General features: G+C 38.8%; 1 protein-coding gene across 6 annotated transcripts in view; it reads right to left on the reverse strand.

Annotated features, from left to right (window-relative positions):
• NUBPL (NUBP iron-sulfur cluster assembly factor, mitochondrial) overlaps positions 1-24,459 on the reverse strand; it is a 207,912-nt gene that overhangs the window by 175,622 nt on the left and 7,831 nt on the right. Inside the window, exon 2 of one of the 6 annotated variants that reach the window (XM_087422788.1) lies at positions 16,985-17,264. The exons of the other annotated variants lie outside the window; for them this stretch is intronic. Coding sequence (XP_087278914.1) covers positions 16,985-16,994 — 10 coding nt within the window. The 5' untranslated portion in view covers positions 16,995-17,264. The remainder of the gene's footprint in view (positions 1-16,984; positions 17,265-24,459) is intronic. 6 annotated transcript variants of the gene reach the window in all.

Consider the following 24,459-nt stretch of genomic DNA (forward strand, 5'->3'; position numbering starts at 1 on the left):
CCTGCTTTGTTCTTCCAACAGAATTTATACTAAAGATTGTAAAGCTTCATGACATGTTCCTTTTATCCATGTCATCTGCTAACAGAACCCATCAAAACAACATCTTAGAGGGGTCCCACTCCACTATTTGTAAGTAAACATTCGTGTAAGACTAAGACATACCTAAAGGTTGTCCTTTCCAAAGTAGTATCCAGTTAAGAATCCCATGATTCCCTGCACATTATATTCCATTTAATCTTGAACTGGTAATTGAGATTTATTCAATTTAAAGTCAAATCAAGCCTCCTCTTCTCTTTCTGCCTAGCTTTAAGTCAAGCTGCCGTTCATATGAATTTCAATCTCTTAGTAGAGAAAAAATATATGTTTCTTAATTCTATTAGCCAAGACTAAATAAGAATCTAATTGTCAGAATCAGATGGACAAGGTGATAAGAGAACAATTTCCTACCATTTATCAAAGGACTGTCTAAATCTTCAAGTTCAGTCAAGAAAGAAAGAGGAACAAGGGGAACATAAAGGGAAAAGCTCACCTGGCTGGAGGGAGCACAGAGATGAGCTCATGAAAAGCAAAGAGAAATCCCAAATGATAAACTAAGTGCTTGCAAAAGAGCTAAAAAAGTAGAAATGGAAGTGAAATGATAGATTTCAAATTAATGACTACTTTAGAGCAAAAAGAAACCAAAGAGATCATCTTAGTCTCCTGTCCACTTTTTAGTCATGAAGAAACAGGCCCAGAGATAATGCCACAGCTAGCTAGGATTCAAATCTCCCTGCAATGTACCATAATGCCTAACTGTTAACAATCACTAGCCACTCCCCTTTCTCTCTCTCATCTCATCCCCTACCATTCTCCTCCTTGTGACTCCACTCTAGACACACTGCCCCCTGCAGGGTTTTTAACACACCAGGCATGCACCTGCCTTAGGATTTCTGTAGTTGCTGTTCCTTTAGCCAAGAATCCTGTTCCCCCAGGCACCTGGTTCTCTGCGCCACTTCCTTCAAGTCTTGATTCAAACAGCACCACGTAGTGAGGCCTTCACTGGCCACTCTACCTAAAATTGCAACTCCTTCATCGTTACACTGGACATTTCCTATTCCCCTTCCTGCTTTTTCTTTCTTCTTAGGACCTATATCAATATTTAACATATTATATATTTACTTATTTACCTTGTTATTGTGAATCTCCCACTAGAATATTAATCCTATTAGAGTAAGGATTTTTGTACGTTTTGTTCAATACTGTACCCAGAAGCTAGAACAGCAGGCAGTCATGGAGAAACTCTGCTTCGTTCCAAGATATTCTGATTCAATACGTTTAAACTGGGGTCCAACAAACTGCATTTGTAACACTCTAGGGTATAAGACGACCACAATGTGAAAAACAGTAATATATATAATACAGGAAAGAGAGAAACAAAAATTTGCTATAAGGGCCCAAGCCTTGGGACCATGGCAACAGAAATCTACAGTAATCAACAGTAACATTGAAGAGTTGTTTTTTTTTAATTATAAAAATGTAGTTAACATTCTGCCATATGGGTGAATAGTCAGTCACATATTGCATAGGACAGATGTATACAAAAAATTATTCGTTGTTTATCTGAAATTCAATTTTAACTGAGTGGGTGTCCTATATTTTTATTTGCTAAATCTAGCAACCCTACCCCAGCATCTCTTCTCAACAGTGAAGTGGGAATGATTCAGTTGAAACATAAGTCAGATCACGTCTGCTCAAAACCCTTCATTGCCATCCCCTCCTCCATTTCACTCATGTAAAAGCCAACGCCAAATCAGACGCCACATAATCTACCCAATTCCCCACATCTCTGCCTCCCAACCCTATTAATTTTCATCACCTATTACTCCAGTCCACTTCTTATTCCAGAAGCCACAGTGGCCTTTTACTATTCCTTGAATAGTAAGCTAAACACGCTCCCACCTATTAGCCTTTGAAGCAACTACTCCTTTTGCCTGACACAGTCTTCCCTCAGATAGCCACACAGACTACTCTCTCATCTCCTCAAGTCTCCGCTCAAATGTCATCTTTTCAATGGGGCCTACCCTATTTTAAATTGCAAACCCACCCTCACCCTCAAGCACTTCCCCTACCCCTTATCCCAGACTACTTTTATCACTTTCTAATATACTATTTGACTTATTTAATTATGATATTTATTATCTATTTATTGTAAACTCCATAAGGGTAGGGATATCCCCAAGTACCTAAAACAGTAAGCATTAAATAAATATTTGTTAAATGAATGGATGAATGAATGAACTAATGAATGAATGAACAAACCTCCGTTGGCTCCTCTGTAGAGTATCAGGTTAGTTACTATATTATCCCTAAGGTCTCTCTTAAGCTTTAACATTCTATGATTTCATGAAATTCCCTTTACTAATACTTCTATACTAACATTTTAAGTTATAGGATTCAAAATTACATAATGTATGCAAGGTTAAAAATATGCTGGTATTAAAGAAAGAGTCATAAATTTCCTTGCAGTCTATTCCTAACTACCACTTTTCCCCAAGAAAATCCAATGTCATCTTCATTTTTCTATTGATCTTAACTCCAGAAAAATGGGACTTCATGGAGGAAAATCTAGTGCAAAGAATGGCTATGGTGGGCTCCTATAAAAAAGTATGATAAGAGTACATGACCTAAATCTTTGAAAACTAAAGCTACAACATGGTATTAAAGGACTCATTAAAAAGGGGGCAATTTTTAAACTTGCTCACTAGCAAGATTAGGTTCAATAGGATTTTAAATATAAAAAGGCTTTGTTGCACTTTTTTTTTCCTTTCCAGAGCAGGATAAGCAACATCTTCTTTAACAAGAAGCAATTCCTTTAAGTCCCACATTTTCATCTAGTAAGTAACAGGGAAAATAAATTAGGGGTAAAATAACTAAGATTAAGAAATGAAAAACCTTAATCCTTAGCCTATATAATTAAAGAAAAAAAAGTATTAACGCCCTTAGTAAGTAAAGTCTTCCAAATCAGAGAAAAATTAGAAAGCCATCTATCGCCATGGTAATGCGTAAAATGCAGAAAAAGATACTTCTAGACACTAACTTCCGAAAATAATCATCATCTTATTTGTGACATCAACCAGCCACTGTTTTGCCAGAATCTAAGCCTATGGACCTAGAAACCCAACCAAACAAGAATCTTTCCCAAACCAGATAAAGTACTGCAGCAAAAGCACTGAAAACCAGCATCGATTCCTTCAGAATGTCCGTTAGCTAAAATGCAGTGCAGGGAAGAGCATTTACAGTTCTGACAGCAGCTCTTCCCAAGAAAAGCAATGCAGCAATCACAGGAATCGGATGAGAACAGAGCACCTGACCCACCCTCAGACTCAAAATCACAGGAGCCAAACAGCTGGTTTTAAAACCCATGCCTTCATATGCCCTCCGCTCTATGCCTCTCAGTGACCCTTCCAACACTGCCCTGCTGAGGATACGGGCCCTCCTTACTCCCCAAGGAGATGTGATGGGGGAAATAATTTACTGAGAAAAAAAATGAGGGCCGGCCCCGTGGCTTGGCGGTTAAGTGCGTGCACTCCGCTGCTGGTGGCCGGGGGTTCAGATCCCGGGCGCGCACCTGGGCACCGCTTCTCCGGCCATGCTGAGGCCATGTCCCACATACAGTAACTAGAAGGATGTGCAGCTATGACATACAACGATCTACTATGGCTTTGGGGGGGCGGGGAATAAATAAATAAAATCTTTAAAAAAAAAAAAGAACGGAGAATAAATCACTTTAAAAAAAAAAAGAAAAAAGAAAAAAATGAGAGAGGAAAGATGAATTGGTAAGAGCCAAGTTAGGGAAGAGGAGTGAGAATAATTAAGGAAAAAAGATAGATTGTTCTGTGAGAAAAATCTGGATAACTTCTTATTGGACAGAATCAGATCATGAAATTCAAAGGATGTGCAATAGTTTTGCCACCAATATGTTATAAAAGAAATGAAACTAAGGAAGAATATACTAAATGTAAATTTAGGGTAACTGTTCTCTAACTCATAATCAACTCCAGTAATTTCCATGAACAAAGTGAGAGAATGAATTACTGGCAGCAAGCTGCACTTTACCAAAAGAAATTTAAAAGGTAGGCCAAAGGGTACTGAGGAGGAAACAACTGGCCCATATCTTCTTTAGAGCTGTTTCAGACAAAATTGCTACTGCTGTTAATTGGAAATCTCAACGCATGTTGTGCATAATGCTTTCTACCTAAAACCATACAGAAAATAGAGGGGAAAAGCAGGTTGGGGCTTTTCCCTACCTGAAGATTATCTTATAAAAGAGTATTTATTTTTATCTTATTGTGTTGGGTGATTGGGGGCGTATGTCCATGTGCTTATGGAGGAGGACAAAGAGCAAGTAAGAAAAAAATTCCTAAGAGAAGACTGGTTTGAGGATCTAGTTTAATACACTTCCACCCCTCTGATACACAATTAATAAAAAAAAAAAAAAATACTGCCTTATCTTTCATTTCAATATTTAACGTTAGGTTCCTTATTCAGTACACTGAATTATTCTTATAAAAGATACCACAGAGGTAGACACACATGTTCCAAGTCAATTATTAATACACATCAGTGGTTATCCATTAGCAAGCATAACTTGATATTTTCTATAAAATGTCTAAACCTTCAGGATTTAGATAATCTACTTAATCACAGGTGGCATCCAGACCATGAGTGAAAGAAACAATTGCATCGTATTCAAATATATACATAACTATACAACAAATTAAAAATAAAGTTCAAAAACTATTGTGGGAGATCAAAATTTGGCCACCCTGAAATATATCTCTTTACCTTGATTGTTTTCTCTGAAGGACATTTGACCTCCCCCACTAACTGCCTAAAAAATTTGACATGGTGGCTCCTTCCTGGAACAGATCTTCTATCATGATGGCTATAAAGATAATGTAAAATAGATGTTACAATGGGAGGGGCACCAAGCCCCTTTTATCAAAAACTCTGTCTCTCCCTGACCACATTATCTATAAATGACCCCGAAAAGAATTGTCCTCCTGCCCTCTGAAGTCCCAGGCCACTACCCACCCCCAACACGCTCCTAGCCTTTAGCTGCAATACTTAAGCAAGCAGCTTAGACAGAGGGATGAGTTGCTCATTTCTGAGTTTCTCCCATGTATACATGTTATTAAACTTGGTATTATTTTCTCCTGCTAACCTGTCTTGTTGATTATTTGGCCAGCCATAAGAACCTTAAGGAAAAGGGCAAAGGGAGATTCTCCCTCTTCCCCCAACACTATGAAAAACCCTCAAGGTACCATTATGATCATTACTTACACAATGATTATAAAAATATCATTACCTAAACCCAGGTAAGTTATATTTATGTAATTAATTTCAGTTAAATAGCTACTGCAACATATGGTATACTTTTAAATATCTCAGTTACCCCTCGATGCAATATTTTAAAGCAAGGATCAATAATAGGCTTTTTTTCAAAATATTAATACCTTTCTCAAAATTCAATAGAATTTCTATTAATTCTACTGCCAAGTGGCAAAAAGGTTTTGATAAATGAAAATCAATGTTACTTAATACCATACGAATCACATAAGTTATCACCATTTTTAGGATTTTTTTAGATAACTAACATATTAAAGGCATAGTAGAATGCATGGGGAAGCAATCTAGGATTTGCATCACTAAAGAGAAGGATGATTGTGGATAAGTTACTAACCTCACCAAACCTGTTTTCTTACCCATAAAATAATCATTTAGAAGACACCTACCTTACAGGACTTTTGTGAGATTACAGAGCAAACTTAAAGAATAGCTAACAGTTATACTATACTATATGCCAGGCACTTCCTAAACACTTTAAATATGATAGCTTATTTACTCCTCAAAACAACCTTATGAGGTAGGTGTAAAATAACAGTCACTGAAGAAACCAAGGCACAGAAGGTTAGTAATTTTCCTAAAGTCAGGCAGCTGTAAGAGCAGGAACTAGGACAGGAAGCCAGGCAACACGCCTTCGGAGTCCACAGGTAACCACTACAACACGTGGCCTCTCTGCCATGAGACAAACTACAAATTCCTAGCACAACATAAATACTCAGTGTTAGTGTCTTTTCTCCCTTCCAACAAGACCTCTTTATACACTGAAACAGGAAAAATAGAAGCAGAACATAATGAATTTTTTGTCTTGCTGCCTAGTCCATTGTAATCAATAGGTGATTTCCTTTTGGCCCAGAAAAAACCTTCTAGGTTTGAACATATGAGCCTTTGTTTATTATCTTAACTGCAGTTTTGGCTGTGTCTATTTTGTGTAATCTATATAAGTGTATAACTTAAAAATAGGCTAATATACCAAAAACCCTAAAACCAATTTCTGTGAAATACGTTACTTAATATTTAGTAGAGGCTATTTTTCACATTAATCTCATATAAAAGCTTAAACTAGACATGATTCTTGCTCTTATAAAACAGAAAACAGACAATATCAATTCAGATAGAAGTAATAAGTGCACATTAAGGATCATTTTGTAGCTGTATAGAAATCTGTGTTTCTTTGCTAAATCAAACGCACAGTCCTTACTACAGGCAAACATACATTAAAAGAGCCAGTTACTGAATCCTTACTACGTGTCAGTCATTATGCCAGACATCTGTTACATATCTATCTCTATAGATAGCTCTGTAAAATAGCTATTATTATTATTATTATTATTATTATTATACATTTCTTGAGCTCTGAGAGGTCAAGTGCCTTGCCCATGTTCACACAGCTAATAAGTGAAGAGTTGGGATTCAAATTCAGGTTTGCCTGAAACCGACATCCACGCTTTTCCTAACAAATATACTCAGAGCTAGCTGTGTATCAGAATTACCTGAATCTGAATCACCTGGGGAGCTTGCTCACAAAATTGATGGTCAAATCCCAGACCTAAAAATAATAAATTCCCAGAGATTCTGATTTATTTAACAAGCTCCCCAGGTGATTCTTATGCAGCAAGCTGGTACTGGTCCTAGGAGCAGCACTTAAAAACCACCACCATACTTCCTCCAACTGCCTCCTCCATGTTCCATTAGGTTTAGGGATTAGAAGGTGAGATCATAGAGTCCTGGACATGGAGTTTTAGATTCAATAAGTGTTATTAACAGATTAAGAACCCAATTCAATTCTACATTGCAAAATACATTTTGGTAAATGACATCATCATCTTTTCATTCACCACCAAAACCTGGAGTCATCTTTAATTTCTCCTCCCCTTCTAATCTTTCTGTGAAATCTGTCTCTTCCTTTGCCTTTTTACTACTAGCTAGAGGATGTGAGCATCTGCAGACATTATTGGTTGCTACCCCCCGAGAACTCCTACCTCCACCCCTTCTTTTCACAGGCAGAGCTCAGCTCCCACTATAAAGGTGGAAAATGTCAGATGCCCCACTTTCCCAGCCTCCTTTGCAGCCAAGTCACAGTCATGAGATCCAGTCCTGGTCAGTGAAGGTAGGGAGTGCCTGACGAAAGTTTTCTTCCCTAACAAAAAACAAAAGAGAGCACACCCTTTTTCTTCCTCTTCATGATTGTGCCCACAAGGATTAAGCCAAGAGAAACGCAGAAATGCCTCCCCAGAGCCCTGATATAGTTGGGCTGCTTGTTAACCAACTCTTTAACTTCTGGATTTCTTGTTATGTGAAATAATAAACCCCTATTTTTAAGCCAATTTTAGTTGATAAGTCAACTCTTCCTCTGGCTATTGCAATGGCCTCCCTCATCTCCAATCTGTCTCTAATTTGTTCTTCAACACCTCTATAAATCTTACCTTTGAACAGTACAAATTTTATCATGAACTGTACATCAGTAGAAAACTTAGTAATGTATCCCACTGATGACAGGACAAAATCCAAACTCCTTTATATGTCATATGCATCCAGTCTATCTTTAGCTGGATTCCCCACAAGTCCCCTTGTCCCAATATACCACCCACTATAGCCATACAGACTCCTTCTCATTCCAAACACCTTATAATTTCCCACTACCATAACTTTGCTCACACAGTTTCTTCAACTTAGAATTCGCTTCATTTCTGCTCTTTTTCTACCTGCCAAAATTCTACCTAGCCTTCAAATTACTGCCTCTGCTTAAAATTGGAATTAATTAATGGTATTAACATACTCTGTTTACATCCACCAACTGCTGCACTTGCCACATTCTTCCTTACATGTAAATGAATATGCGCATCTCTCCCCGACAAGGCTGGAGGCTTTGTGAAGGTAGCGCCAGTGAGTAAACACAGTGGCTGGTACAAGAGGGTCCTTGGATTGTTCAATTGAATTTGTCCATAATCACTTAGACATTCTCAACTATGTTGTTTAGGAGCCAAAAGGGACAAAGATTGTATTTTATTTTATTTTGTGTGTGTGTGTGTGTGTGTGTGTGTGTGTGTGTGCGCGAGAGGAAGATCAGCCCTGAGCTAACATCCATGCTAATCCTCCTCTTTTTGCTGAGAAAGACCGGCTCTGAGCTAATATCTATTGCCAATCCTCCTCCTTTTTTTTTTCCCGCAAAGCCCCAGTAGATAGTGGTACATCATAGTTGCACATCCTTCTAGTTGCTGTATGTGGGACGCGGCCTCAGCATGGCTGGAGAAGCAGTGCATCGGTGCGTGCCTGGGATCTGAACCCCGGCAGCCAGTAGCGGAGTGCACGCACTTAACCGCTAAGCCACGGGGCCGGCCCCAAAGATTGTATTTTAAAGGTAAAGAAAAACTATGACAAAAATATTTGGGGTATTTGCGAAAATTATTTTTGTGGAATCTCAAAACCTTTTTGAACTTAAGGGAGAAAATAAAGTGTTTTAACTGTTATTTGCTAAATGAGAACCAGAAAGACAATGTAAAGCCTTAGAAAATGCTTAAAATACTTACTTATATATGCCAATTCATCTCTACTTTATTATAATTAAAATAACTTCTTAAATTCTATGCCACGGCCAGCCTGCTGGTGTAGTGGTTAAGTTCGTGCACTCCGCTTGGCAGCCCAGGGTTCGCAGGTTGGAATCCTGGGCACAGACCCACGCACGACTCATCAAGCCATGCTGTGGTGGCATCCCACATATGAAATGAGGAAGATGGGCACAAAGGTTAGCTCAGGGCTAATCTTCCTCAATGGATATTAGTGCAGGGGCAATCTTCCTCACCGAAAAAAAAAAAATCTATGCCAGCCAGTAAACTGCCCAGCTTCCATCTCATTATCATTCTAGTCCAACAGAAACACTGCTGGGAAATGCAATTCAAAACCACAATGAGAAACCACTTCACACCCATAAGGGTGACTACAATCAACAAGACAGAAAATTAAATATTGGAAAGGATGTGGAAAAATTGGAATCTTCATATACTGCTGGTAGGAATGCAAAATAGTACAACACTTTGGAAAACAGTTTGGTAGTTCCTCAGGTTAAACAGAGTTGTCACATGACCCAGCAATTCTACTGCTAGATATATCCTCAAAAGAACTGAAGGGCCAGCCCCATGGTGTAGCAGTTAAGTGCGCACGTTCCGCTGCTGGCGGCCCGGGTTTCGATCCCAGGTGCGCACTGATGCACCGCGTTGTCAAGCCATGCTATGGCGGCGTCCCATATAAAGTGGAGGAAGATCTGCCAGATGTTAGCCCAGGGCCAGTCTTCCCCAACAAAAGAGGAGGATTGGCAGATGTTAGCTCAGGGCTGATCTTCCTCACAAAAAAATAAAAATAAGAAAATGAAATTAAAAAAAAAAAAGAACTGAAAATATATGTCCACATAAAAACACACACAAATATTCATAGCAGCATTATTCATAATAGCCAAAAAGCGGAAACAACCGAAATCCAAAATGTCCATCAACTGACGAAATGGATAAATAAAATGTGGTCTATCCATACAATAGACTATTACTTAGCAATAAAAATAAATGAAGAACTGAAACATGCTATGACATAGATGAACCTTGAAAATATTATGCTAAGTTACAGAAGCCAGTCACAAAAGACCATATATTATATGATTCTGTTTATATGAAATGTCCAAAATAGGCAGATGGATAGGGACAAAAAGTAAATTTGTGGTTGCCTAGGGCTGGGGTACATGGGGAGATTGAGGGATGATGGCTAAGGGATGCAAGGTTTCTCTCTATGGTAATGAAAACGCTCTAAAATTGATGGTCATGGATGCCCAATTCTGTGAATATATTAAGAGACACCGAATTGTACACTTCAAATACATGAACTGTATAGTATGAGAATTATATCTCAATAAAACCATGAAAAAAAACTGCTAGGATGGGGCTAGCCCTGTGACCTAATGGTTGGCACACTCTGCTTCAGCAGCCCAGGTTCGGTTCTGGGGCGTGGACCTATACCACCCGTAGGCAGTCATGCTGTGGCAGTGACCCACACACAAAATAGAAGAAGACTGGCACAGACGTTAGCTCAGGGTGAATCTTCCTCAGCAAAAAAAAAAGAAAAAGAAAAGAAAACTGCTAGGAATCCAGTCAATTATAACAATTAGCAAGCCTTAAGCAAAGACGTAGATTACTTATTAGTAGGTAAAACAGTATAGACTAAAAAGTATTGTGCTTTTCTATGTTGACCAAAAGTTGACTGGAAAAATTCAACACATTTGCTGAATTTTCACAATCAGGGGCAAGTCTACTGTATACCAAACTTGAAAATATGCATGTTATTTTTCAAATGCATTGGGAAAATGTATCTGACATCAACTCAGTTGTACAATCAAGAAGCCTGGAATGGAGGTCATCCCTAACTCCTTCCTCTCCTCTCTCATATCCAACCCAGCATCAAGACCTACCAATTTTACCTCCTCCTCCACTTCCACCGCCATCACCTAGTCCAAGACATCACCATACTCTCCTGCTTAGGTCACTGTAACAGCCTACACTGGTCTCCTGTGCCCACTTCTAACAGGCCCTCCATTCTCCATGCAACAGTGAAGTAATTTTTAAGCAGATGTGATCATGTCTATCCCCTGCTTAAAATTGCTTCCCATTGCCCTTAGGATAAATTCTAAAATCCTTGACACGGTCTCCAGGGCTGCTACTCTCCCTTTCACACTGTCACCTCATTGGCCTTCTTTCGGTTCCTCCACCTCCCCACGCTCCCTTCCACTCAGCGTTTTCTGGCACAAAGGTCCTTGCTTTCCAGGAGTTTTCATTCTAATCGGCGTGGGATAAGACATGGAGGAAGAGGATAAGTAAATAAGAATTTGGGGTGATAATAATTATTGCCATGAAAAAAAATCAAACCGAGTAACGTAATGTGACAGAAATAACACTGGTTGTAGGAAGGCAGATGTGACTACTCGCTTGCGGAAGTCTTCCCTCAACCCTCAGATTAGGATCAGTATCCTGTTATACGCTCTCCTGACAACAAGATTTCTCCTTTGTGGCACTTATCACAGATGTAAATAAACAACTTGGATTGTCTTATTCACCACTCTATCCAAAATTCCTACCACAGTGTCTGACATATAGCAGATAGTTAACAAACACACTTTAGACGAATGCCTTGGGTTCCCCATTTTCACAAACTGAATCACAAAACCACAGGCTATGCGATGTAATCAGCTAACCTGTGCAACTCTGCCAGAGTCAAAACCAAGAGAAACAGGAGAGGTTGTCTGTCCCACCCCTGCTCCAGGAGCCTCAGCAATTCCCGCTCTGCCACCTTTGATTTACTACTGCCTATGTCATATTTCCTGCAATGTTTCAGAAGACACGCACTTAAACAACAGCTGGGTTCCATCTTCTCTATCTAATCCTGTATAAAAATAAAACATCATTTATATTATCACAATCATTTCCATGGCAAATATGAAAATGTCAGAGCCCTAACTCAAGGGCTACAAGGAGAAGTAGCAGCTTTGCAGGGCATTTTGTCAAAGGCAGATGTTAGCTACTCAAGTTCCATTTATAGGACTTGTTTCCAAGCAAGTCTATTCTTTCCCGACTTCAATTTCCTCCTTTAAAAATCACATTTGGTAGACACTCTAGATTTGCAAATTTCCCTTTTTCTTTTGATTACTTATAATATCCTTAAGTAACATGAAATCAAATCCCTTTTTTCTCCATTATAAAAACAATTTCTACTACCAGACTACTTTTGCAAAGATTTGATGCTCAAAACAAGTATTACTTACAATGGGGAAAATTCTTTTAAAAGAATTGATATTCACAATTCATATTACAAATGTAACCATTGTAAAGACAAAACTGGGAGCTAATTAAACTGAGCAATTCTCATTAAATGGAGAAAAACAAGTAATATTAAGATTCGTCTTTTAAGTACCTGGTCAAATGCCTATGAACCACAGTGTCTAAGGAAAGTTCTACCCCAGTATTGTTGCAAACATCCCTCTTATTCCAAATATGTCCTCCACCCCACCTCACACCACCAGAGTGGTCTGATCCTTCTTTTAAAACTTAATCCTTTGGAAAAGAAACGAGACCAGTAGTATAACTAAAAAGCCTCTCCAGTAAAAAAGACAAAAAAAAAGTACACAAATTTTCCCCAAAACATCCTTCCCCTGGATGAATGCCACCCTCAGTCATGCACAGCTGGTGTTTGCTCACTTAAAATACTCTGTTCATAAACAAGCCCCCTCTATCCTATTATCACTGGCATCTATTAATTTTCAAATTGTCTCTACCATGATAAAATTTCTATGCTATGTAGCTTTTGGAAATAACCATTCTATTCAGTACCCAATTCATCCTGACACAAATTTTTTTTTAATTCCTCAGAGAACTCCTAAAAGAACAAAGTTTACCACTATTTTAAGCCAAAGAAAGTAAGGGAATTGGCTAATAAAATAACAAGCAGACAACTGCTTAAAACCAATGTGCTATACCAATTAGAATATTTAAAACCAATGTCAATTTTTTAAACTCTCTATAGGTTTAGCAACTTAGATAAGTCTTGGAATATACGTATTCCTTTATCACAAACTTACAATGTACTGCTGGTTAAAAGACTACTGTTAGTCAAAGCTACCCTTACTTCCCAGGTGATCTTATTTAGTTCTACAGCCTTAAATACCACCTATACACTGATGACACTCAAATTTAAATCTCCAACCCCAATTTCTCCTCTGAGCTCTGGACTTACCAATATATCCACTCAGGCGTCTATTAAGCATTTTAAACTTAACATGTGATCTTAAACTCCCCCAACCTCTCCTTCAGAAGTCTTCTCCATCTCAGGAAATACCATTACCATTCATACAGTTGCTCAAACCAAAACCAAGGAACCTAAAAAGAAATAAAATTCTGATACATGCTACAACATGGCTAAATCTTGAAAACGTTATACTAAGTGAAATAAGCCAGGCACAAAAGCACAAATATTGTATGATTCCACTTACACAAGGTACCTAGAATAGCCAAATGCATAGAGAATGAAAGTAGAATGGTGGTTGCCATGGGCTGGGGATAGAGGGGAATGGGGAGTTACTGTTTAACGGATATAGAGTTTCAGTTTGGGATGGATAGTGGTGATGGTTGTACAACAGTGTGAATGTACTTAATGCCACTGAACTATACACTTAAAAATGGTTAAATTTCATGTTATGTAAATTATTTTACTATACTAAAAAAACAAAAACAAAAACTAAGGAACTATCTCTTTCCGTCACCATCTATATCTAACTCATGAGCAAGTCCTCCTGACTCTATCTTCAAAGTACTTTTGGAACCTAAGTACTTATCACTACCTCCACTGCTAAGGTAGGTGACAGTCCAAGCTATCATCTTTCGCCTAAACTCCTGCATTAGCTACTAGCAAGTCTCCCTGCTTCCATTCTTATTCCCCTACAGTCTATGCTCTACAATGCAGCCGCATTCTTTTAAGGAGTAAATTAGATCATGTCACTGCCCTGATCAAAAATCCACCACATCATACCCAGAAAAAAGTCCAAATTTCCACCATGGCTTATAAGGCTCTGTACAACATGCTATTGCCTAACTCTCCCCTGGTCCACTCTAGTCACAATGACCTTTCTGCTGTTCTTATACAATCCAAGGTAGTCAACCTCAGGGCTTTTGCTCTTCCTGTGGCCCAGTTTCTCAATCCATTTAATGTCTGCTCAGATGTCTTCAGAGAGCCCCTTCCTGACAACCCTACCCAAAACAGCACCTCCCATCACTATTTCCTTACACTGCTTTATTATCTTCCATAACTCTTATTACTACCTAAAAGTATATGTTTACTTATTATATTTCTTCCACTAGACCGTAAATTCCTTAAAAACAGAAACTTGGACTTTTTTACCACTGTATCTCCAGGACCCAAAAAAGTGCCCCACCTAGCACACGGTAAGTACTCAGTAAATACTTGAACAAATGAATGAAAATATCTCTATTTGTAGAAGCACTGAGTATCACACCCTTCACTTTCATTTTATACTAACAGACTTTACTGGACATTAAAGGAAATCATGTTCTGTGAAACAACCAAGAGGAAGCCTCAATCATCCAAGTTGCCATTTCGTCTTTTCAATCAGAGTCAGACCTTGAAAATGGAACAATGCAATCAGTGTGGCTCACAACACAAACTCTTCTATCAATGTGAACTTCACCTCAATTTTTAAAATTAACTAATTAAGAAAAAAGACTCTTCTATCAGCACCAGGTAAGTCCCAAGATAGTTTCTGTCAGATCTTCCTCCTCTGTTCACCAGCCCCGCCCCGAGTAAGGAAACAGGAGAGACTGTCAATGTTCAGGCTTCTGAAGATTACTGTAAATATACAGCCTTCCTTAACTTTAGCTACAGACTGGTCATTCAGAAGATGTACTATTAGATGTCTATAATATCTGAATACTTAATTACCTTAATTGCTCACAGATGCTTTTAACTTTTATGTCTCTGACACCATAACTTAAATCACATTTCACTTGGCAATGCTATGATAAAATAATACCCACGCCTTAATTTCTGTGACAAGTCCCTCTCCATCAATCACTAAGCAGGTAAATGGAAATTTAGTATTTGTTATTCCGTTGCATATATAAGCACAGAGGCCAAGAGACAGAATCACAAACCAATGGAATTATGCCCATCCAAAATGAGAATTTTCATTAATGTTTCTCGGCCAAAATACTCTTCAGCTGCATAGAATGTTTTAAACAGCCTAACAGAAATATGATACAGATACCCTCCTCTCCCTTAAATAAGCTGTATTTTTAATCATTTTTAAACAAAATACATATGTGGAGAATAAGATTAGATATGTTGGTCATCTTTTATTTAAGCCGCTCCAAACAGCCCAAAGGATAGGACTAGATAGATCCTTGGTCAGTTTCCATGGTGACTGGCAAAGAGCCCCATCACACTCCAGATAACATTCCAGCACAAATTTGAGAGCAAAGGCTGTTCCAGGGTTTGGAGAAAGCTTAACCGTCTTGTTCTGTTGAGGAAAAATCTAAACAGAGAGCAACGCTATCTCCACGCAGGGGATCTAGATTGCCTTCAAAGACTACCTGAGTACCTTCCTACCTTAATTTAAGAATGTTACATTGTTTAAGAGCCACAGGCAGTAAACCAACTTGTCATTTATTGCTCTTAGAAAATCCTAGCTGGTTATCTGTCCTGACAGTAATAAAATCATCTTTTAAAGCAACAGTAGGATAGATTCTTCCTTCCAGCTCAGCTGGAAAATAGGTGGTTGTACTTTATCATTCACTGAAGTAGAACACGCTGCCTGCTCTCTTTAAGTGGCCATTTAAGATTGTTACAGAAGCACAAAGGAGACTTACATCCCTTTGGAAGACAAGAGAAGAGAGAGACCTTCCAAAGAAGCTTCTGAAGAATAACAGCTAAAGAACTATTTAAAACAGCAATCCATTTTCTCTAAAATTGGTTGATGTGGTTAATTTGGCAAAGCATTTGAGAGATGAAGGAGGAAGCAAGAACATGGTGAGCGGTTCAAGCTCATAATGATTTTGTCTTATTACACCGACAATAAAGACTCTTTAAAAGTTTTTCCCTTTCATCTGAACGCTCATTGACCCATTTCTGCGCAGCAGCACTGACCCCAGCCCTTTCACACAGTGCAACTGCCAAAAGCGAACCAGCACGCGCTCCTGACCAAAATGAAACAGGCTGGAAGGAAATCTGTAACGTGAAATATTTCAAGGCCAAAATTAAAGCTTTAAATGCCACAACTGAAAACAATACTGTTCTGATTTCAACTTTATTCTCATAGCCTTTAATCTTATCAAAGCTTGTTTTAAATCTGATACTTGCCCACTTCCCTAAATTTTCTGGAACACAAGAATAATATTTCAAATAAACGTTCGGGTTTTGTTGTATATGTTTTAACTGAAATAAAAACATTGAAGCACAGAATGTAAACTCTCTTATTTAAAAGCTTCTCTAAGCACAATACTCTCAAGGCAAAAATGACTCCTCGGTAATTTTATAGACATTTTAGAAAGCCCAGTAACTCATTCAAACCTTCAGAGAATTCCACCAAAGCATTTACTAGCAAGCATTTACTGAGTCCGTCACTATGGGCAAGGCAATTGTGGCAGATGATTTAAAACGCAGTCCCTGATCTCGTGGAAGCTATGGTCACTCTAACGGCAGGAGATAAACATATGAACCAACAGAGGAAGAAGTGACATTATTTGAAGTCACTAAGAAGGCTTCAGAGGAAGTGACAGCCAACATGAGACCGGAAAGATGAAAGGAGCTGGGTGAAGAAGGCAAGGAAGACAGTCAAGGGAAAGGAGCAGTTGAAGCAAAGTCAAGGGCACAGTGGAAATTCAGGTAGAACCAAACTTTAAGAACTAAGCTAAGCAATTTGGGCAGAGACCTGTATGCAGTAAGAACTATCTTACAATCAATATGAGGAATCACTATTTAATTCAAGGTGGGAAACGATTATAGAGACCAATTAAGAGGTTACAGAAAACTCTCAAGTGAAAGGTGATAAAATTCTTACCTAGGTTCATGATAATGGAGAAATGGAGATATTTCTCGAATTAAAAAGGCCAGTACTGGGGCCAGCCCGGTGGCGTAGTGATTGGGTTCGCGTGCTCCGCTTCGGCGGCCTGGGGTTCACAGGCTCAAATCTCGGGTGCAGATATACGCAGCGCTTATTGAGCCATGCTGCAGCGGCCTCCCATATAAAGTAGAGGAAGGTGGGCACGGATGTTAGCCCAGGGCCAGTCTTCCTCGGCAAAAAGACGAGGATTAGCAACAGATGTCAACTCAAGGATGATCTTCCTCACAAAAAAATAAAAAGAAAGAAAAGGCCAGCACTTAGTGACTGATACATAAAAGTGGAGTGGGATTGGAGAAATGAAAGACAAGAACGATATCAAGCTTTCTAAGCCAGACACAGTAGATCTGCTGTGGTCGTTTTAAAACATGGCCACATATTTTTTGATACCCCTTCCAACATGAAGTGAGGTCAATGTCTCCTCCCCTTGAATCTGAAAAGGCACATGAGTACTTCAATCCAGAATTTAGTCTGACTACCAAAGCTAGGTCACAAAAGGCCATACAGCTTCCTCCTTATTCACTGGGACACTAACCCTTGAAGCCCTGAGCCACCATGTAAGAAGTCCAACTACACTGAGGATGCCATGCTGTGAGGAAGCCCATGTGCCATGGAGAGGCCATGTAAAGGGACTCCCATCAACAATTCCAGCTGGGCTCAGCCTTCAAATGATCCCAGTTCAGACTAAGCATGTGAGTGAAGAGCCTCCAGATAATTCCAGTCCTTAGCCATTTGAGTCTTCCCTGGTAAAGCCCCAAACACCACAGAACAAAGATAAGCAATCCCTGCTGTGCTCTGTCCAAATTCCTGTCCCATAGAATCTGTGAGCGTAATAAAATGGTTGTCGCTTTACATCACTAAGTTTAAGTAGCTGGCTACACACTGATAGATAACTGAAATGGGTAATGGTAATATATAAGTGAATTACTAAGGAATACAGAAACAGGAGGTTTTGGAGAGGAAGGAAATTATGGTGGTTCCATTTCAATCATTTAAATCTGAAATATCTGTAGAACACCAAATGAAGATGTTGAGTAAACTACTGAAAATAAGCATCTGGATTTTAAAAAGAGACACTGAAGAAGCAGCATATGAAGACAAAGGGAGGACATATAAGTCTGAGAGAGAAGAATAAGAAGGTATAGGAATGGAAAATATGAAAAGTTAGAGAGGAAACTGAAATGGTCAGAGAAAGAGAGAAGAATCAAGACAGACTGACGCTGTGAAAGCCAGACAAACGGAGATTCTCTCAGGTGTCAGCACCTGTGGTCAGCAGTATCAAACGCAGCAGGAAGTCAAGCAGAATCAGGAGAGAAAGGAAACAAATATATTTGGCAGACAGTCAGTAACTATGAGAAGAAATTCAATAGCATAGTGATAAGAGGTCAAATTACACAAGTTGAGAAATAAATGAGAATTGCATAACTGACACAGCCAGTAGAGACTACCCTCTCAAGTATGTCTGTGATGGGAAAGCAAGGGAGGGCAGACGCTTGAGGGGAGCCAGGGCTTAAAGATCTGCTGCTTCATTCACTCACCCAACAAATACACATTTATATTTTTCAATGTGTATGAGTAAGATGAGTAGATCTATAGACCAAGGGGAAGGAATTAGTAAAGAGAAACTAAAGATAACCAAAAGGAATTTATCAGTCAAAGTCCTGAAAAATGCAGGAAATGAAGGATCAAGAGTCCAGATAGAGTGGGCCAGCCCTGTGGCATAGTGGTTAAGTGCACACGCTCCGCTTCGGCAGCAACCCAGGGTTCATGGGTTTGGATCCCAGGTGCAGATCTACACATTGCTCCTCAAGCCATGCTGCGGAGGCATCCCACATACAAAATAGAGGAAGACTGGCACAGATATGAGCTCAGGGACAATCTTCCTCAAGCAAAAAGAGGAGGACTGGCAACAGATGTTAGCTCAGGGCCAATCTTCCTCACCAAAAAAATGAAAAAAAAAAGAGTCCAAGTAGAGGTCTCAGGTCTGATATCTCTCTCCCTGAGGTGGGAGGAGAAGGAGGGCATGATGACTATATAGAAAGATACACTTGTTAGGGGGAGAGAATAGTAAATAAGTCACCAATGAAAAGTTTATTTTTCATGTGGAATAAGAGGCAAGACCATGTACTAGGAGTGAAGAAACCAGAATAGGACAGAAGGGTTGAGAGTGGGAAAGATTTGGAAGAGCGTCTGTGGTAAAGAAGAAGAGGAGGAGACTGGAGACAAGTCAACAATCATCAAGTCACACAGAGATCCTGGCTCCAACTGGAAATGACAATCTCCCAGTCACTCAGGCTATAAATTAACTAAGACGAGAACAGGGGCAAGGTTTTTTCAACTCTGTATCCCCAGGCCAGGCAGAGCACCTAGGAGATAACTGGCCCTTAATAAATGTTTGATGAATGAATGAATGAACAAACCTATATATGAAGGAATAAGAAAAAAGTAATTCATCAGAAATCTATTCATTCTTTTCATTGATTATAAACTAACAATCCCCTATGTATGTATATGTGTAGATAGCACAATTATCAAATATTTGCAAAGAAAATTCATCAACTATTATGAATATTTCCATTTCTTATCCTAAAAGAAATTCCTAGTTTTAGTAAAGATTTTTGCTCTAATTAAAAATATATTTTCTGAGTCTGTCCTCAGTAAACGTCAAAATTTGTGAATTCAAATATGCTTATAAAACACACTTCCTACCAAGAATTACCTTTGAATGGAAGAACAAAAAGAAGTAAAAAATAATTTGCAATTGTTCCTTCCGGATCTCTTGCCCCAGTTCCCCCTCTAGCTTTAAAATAACTATACTTTAAACACTAATAGTGTATGCTTCCTCCAAAATGGCTAACCACAATATTGAAACAAAATATTTTTTTCATAAGAAATGTATCTGTTGTGTATACTACCAAGCTATGATAAAAACATCAAGAACAGGTTAATTTAATACAGTGTAATCCCTTTTCAACACTAGCATTAAACAAAAGATGAGCTTCAAACGTCATGAATTTAAACTACGTAGTATGCATCAGGATTTCCCATACGTAATTGTGAGAAACACAGTTTCATCCACATTTAATCCAAATTCACATCATAACTAATATTCCAGATTATAATACTATGTCCAGGCTGGCATTTGGAGTACTACAACAGCTAATAAGAATAGCTCTTATTAGCATTTACTCTGTGCCAGACACTCTGCTAAGTGCTTTATATGCATTATCTCCTTTAATACTCACGACCTTAAAAGGGAGATACAGGCAAAAGTTAGACAGTTTGCAAGAGGCAGAATCAAGCCCAGGTCTGTCTGACACCAAAAAGCTAGACTGTTAACTGCTATACACATAACTATTAATGAAGAAAACCACGGTATTTTAAGTGGTAGGATACAATATGTCCTGTTCCAAGATCGTTGAACTTTTCAGAAAGCAAAACTTAAATCTTGAACTAAAACTCCCTAATTTTCTTAACATGATCACAAGACTTCAAAGGCTTAAGATAATCTTAATTATGTTTACAGAACCACTCATAATAATTTGTGAAAAAGAGCTGCACGTCTGGAAAGAATAAGCATAAAGACATTATGTGATCATGGGAAAAAATAAATATTTTGAGATAAACAGCAATGGAAAAAAAAAAGAAACACAAACTCTTTGAAGATAATACTGCTTCCTTTTCTATCTTTGAGTCTAATTAAAATTCTAGTAATGATTCATTCTAGCAACAGAAAATAAGTAAAAACTTAAAATAAGTTTTGCTAAAATAGTCAAGTAAAATGCATATCAACTTTTATTTTGAAATATTACTTACAAAGAGCTTTTATTTAGCTACCAATACTAAAAAGTGATTTAGAACTTACTATGTATCAGCCATTGTGCTAAGCACTTCGCATACATTATCCCATTTAGATTTTAATTATTTCATTTGCTCAGGAAAAAAAGCATAATTTAGCATTGAGCAAACTATAGACAACTTATCCAACACTTAGAATTTGCCATATATATGAAATATATATATATTCACAACCACTCTTCACTTAACATGTTCCACTGCCATTACCAACATTTACCAAGGGCCTACTATGTACCATCACTGGACTAGGCACTGAGGATAAAAAAAAAAACAGGAACAAGACCAAAGTCATTGCCCTTAAATGGTTCACAGATGAGCACAGGAGATAAACAAGTAAACAAACCCTTTTAAAAGAATATAGAAACTGTGTTAGTCCTTTCCTCAAAGCATCATAGCAGAGGAAACAGACATAAGGGATCACCTCACAGATCTTAATAAGGCAGCGGCATTAAGGAATGAAACAAGAGAACATATTCTAGAAAACTTTAAGTAGTAGAAGCAGCAGGAACAGGTGACTGATTTGGAGGTGGGAAGGAACCACGTCACTCCCACAGGACAAAGACAGCCATAGGAAAGAAGAGTTTGGTTTTACACACGGCGAGTTTGAATGCTTGTAAAGCACTTAAGTGGGCCTCTACAGTAGACAACTAGAGAGACAAGTTATCCAGGCTGGTGATGCATTTGAAATCAAGAGCACATAGGTAGTAACTGGGGCAGTGGCAAAAGATGAGATTATTGGATAAAGAGTATAAAATGAGAAGAGGGCCAAGTAGAGGCTGGAGTACACCATCGTTTAAGAAGCAGGAAAAGAACAGTGTATAGGCCACTAAGCCACAAGCCTTCTCATCCCACACCACTCTTCAAAAGACAAAGCAGGGCCGGCCCCGTGGCTTAGCGGTTAAGTGCGTGCGCTCCGCTGCCGGCGGCCCGGGTTCGGATCCCGGGTGCGCACTGAGGCACCACTCCTCCAGCCATGCTGAGGCCGCGTCCCACATACAGCAACTAGAAGGATGTGCAGCTATGACAGACAACTATGTACTGGGGCTTTGGGGGAAAAATAAATAAATAAAATCTTTAAAAAAAAAAAAAAGACAAAGCAAAACAAAATTTTGCGTTTACATACTGTGAAACCTATCTATGCACTTAATTCATCCACGCAACAAACATTTACCGTGCATTTCCTAAGTCATAAAGCATTTTGCTAGCTGCTAAAAACAACATAGTTCTTTTTTTTTTTCTGTTTTGAGGAAGACTGGACGTCCGTTGCCAATCTTCCTCTTTTTGCTGAGGAAGATGGGCCCTGAGCTAACATCTGTGCCCATCTTCCACTATTTTGTATATAGGACACCGCCACAGCATGGCTTGATGAGCGGTGCATAGGTCCACACCTGGGATCTGAACCTGCAAACTCTGGGCCACCGAAGCAGAGCGTGCGAACTTAACCACTACACCACCAGGCCGGCCCTGACAGCATAGTTCTTAATCATAAAAATCTAGCTAAGAGAGGAACAGTACAGCAAATAGGTTAAGAGCACAGGATCTAGGTTGCCATTCAAATCTCGGCTCTGCCATTTACTTCCTGGGTGACCTTGGGCAAAATACTTAGCCTCCTGGTGCTTCCACTTCCTTATCTACAACAAGGATCATAATAGTATCTATTCCTATGTGGCCGCTATGAAGAGTAAATGAGTTAAGAACTATGTCATGAGGACCAGTGCTTGACATAGAATAAACGCTCAATAAATGTTAGTTATATTGTTTGCTGTTATAAAAATTACCAGAATGGCTGCATGAGTGCAATAATAATACAAATAAACAGTGCTATCAGATTTCACAAGATGGAAAAAGGACTCACTTGGGGGGAATTCAGGGAGCACTTTAATAAGCTGTCCCTCAGGGCAAGGCTAGCTCGCACAGTGCCTCTGTGTGAATTAGAATGCAGCCTGCAGGTACACGTGATGAGGAGGATAGCCTGGATTTCTATCATCACTCAAACCCCTCGACAAGCACCTTTCTGCAGGATATAACCAACACAGCCATACATGGCAGCCTGGAAGATAGGCCACATAAGCTAAAGAAAGGTGAAGAGAATATTCTGGTAAAAATGTAGAAGAAAGGCTGTAAGCTATCAAGAATATAGTATATCCAAGCCCAAACTGGCAACAGTAGTAACCCAGATTGGCTAAAGCACAGGGACCATTTAGAAGAGCTGAAGATAAATCCAGCAAGATAGATGGGAGCCAGATCACAGAGGGTCTTGAATACCAGCAAAGGCACTCAGCAGTGACTCTATGAGCAGGAGAGTAATGTGATTCCAATAGTGCTTCAGTAAGAGTAATCTGTCATTATGTACTGAATGGACTTGAGCTTGTACAGGTAAGAGGTCACTGCAGTGGTCTGCTAGTCTGTGAGTTCCTCAAAGGCAGGGACTGTGGATCTCATTCATTTCTGAATCCTCCAAACTGACAAAGTACTTGCGACCAAGTAGGTACTCAATAACTGTCTGAGGTATAAATGAATCAATGAGCGAAAAAGAAGTAAAGTGAGCCTTAATTAGAGTGGGAATAGTGGAAATAGAAAGATACATACTAGAAAAATACTGCAGAGACAGAAACAAGGATATTTGCTGGCTGATGAAATGTGGCAAGGATAGGGCAGAATCAATAGACTGTAAAACTGATAAATACTTTACTGCATTACAGGTTTCTGTGAAAAGCAAACATAATTTTGTTCATGAAAATGCTCCATGAAAAAAAGACTGCTTTTCTCTGGAATAAAAGCTAGTCATCTTGCACAGGTACACTACTATATTTGATCTTGAATATATCTCATCATTTTAAGACATTTATCTTCCTTTTGTCTTCACTAGATTATAAAACCTTTAAGAGTACACAATGTGTCTACTCTGTTATGAAGCACAATAAAACCTTAGTAAGTGTTGCTTTAATTAACACTTTCTCACTCATAAAAGAAACTATTATTAAACCTAATTCAGCTATACACCATCAAAATACACACACACACACAGAGATACATACACACTTACATAGATATATATACACACAAAACACTGTTTTGTGAATGTAGTCTTAGCAGGCTGTGAACTCCCACAACGCATGTTTATTTTTCTTCATATTCCCAGGGTGTCTGGTAATGAGTATTAGAGGTGCTCAATAAATGTTCATTGAACTGAAATGAATTGACTCAGGAATCTCACAGGGCTTATCAATGGTTCCTGGTAGCCTTTAGGTTTTCCTCTCCCAGTCTCAGTGCTCTTCTCACTGTTCATTAAATTTATACTGTAGAAGAACGAGATCCATAATGAGGGTGGTTAATACAGAAAAAAGAAAAATCAAGAAATATGACTGTCAATATGTACGATCAGTGGTAGGCCAGTAAATGTGTAACAACCAGCTCAGGGTGGGGTGGGAAGCCCGATTTTCAGTATTTGCCAATTTCCATGGTTTAAATACTCCCACCATGGCCTCTCTCTCAAGCTAACAACATGATATCAACTGGTTTGCAAAATTCCTGAAAAATTTAATAATTGGTTCTTA

Source organism: Ceratotherium simum, chromosome 3 (genome assembly GCF_057802395.1).
Source record: "Ceratotherium simum simum isolate JZ-2026a chromosome 3, ASM5780239v1, whole genome shotgun sequence".
NCBI lineage: Eukaryota > Metazoa > Chordata > Mammalia > Perissodactyla > Rhinocerotidae > Ceratotherium > Ceratotherium simum.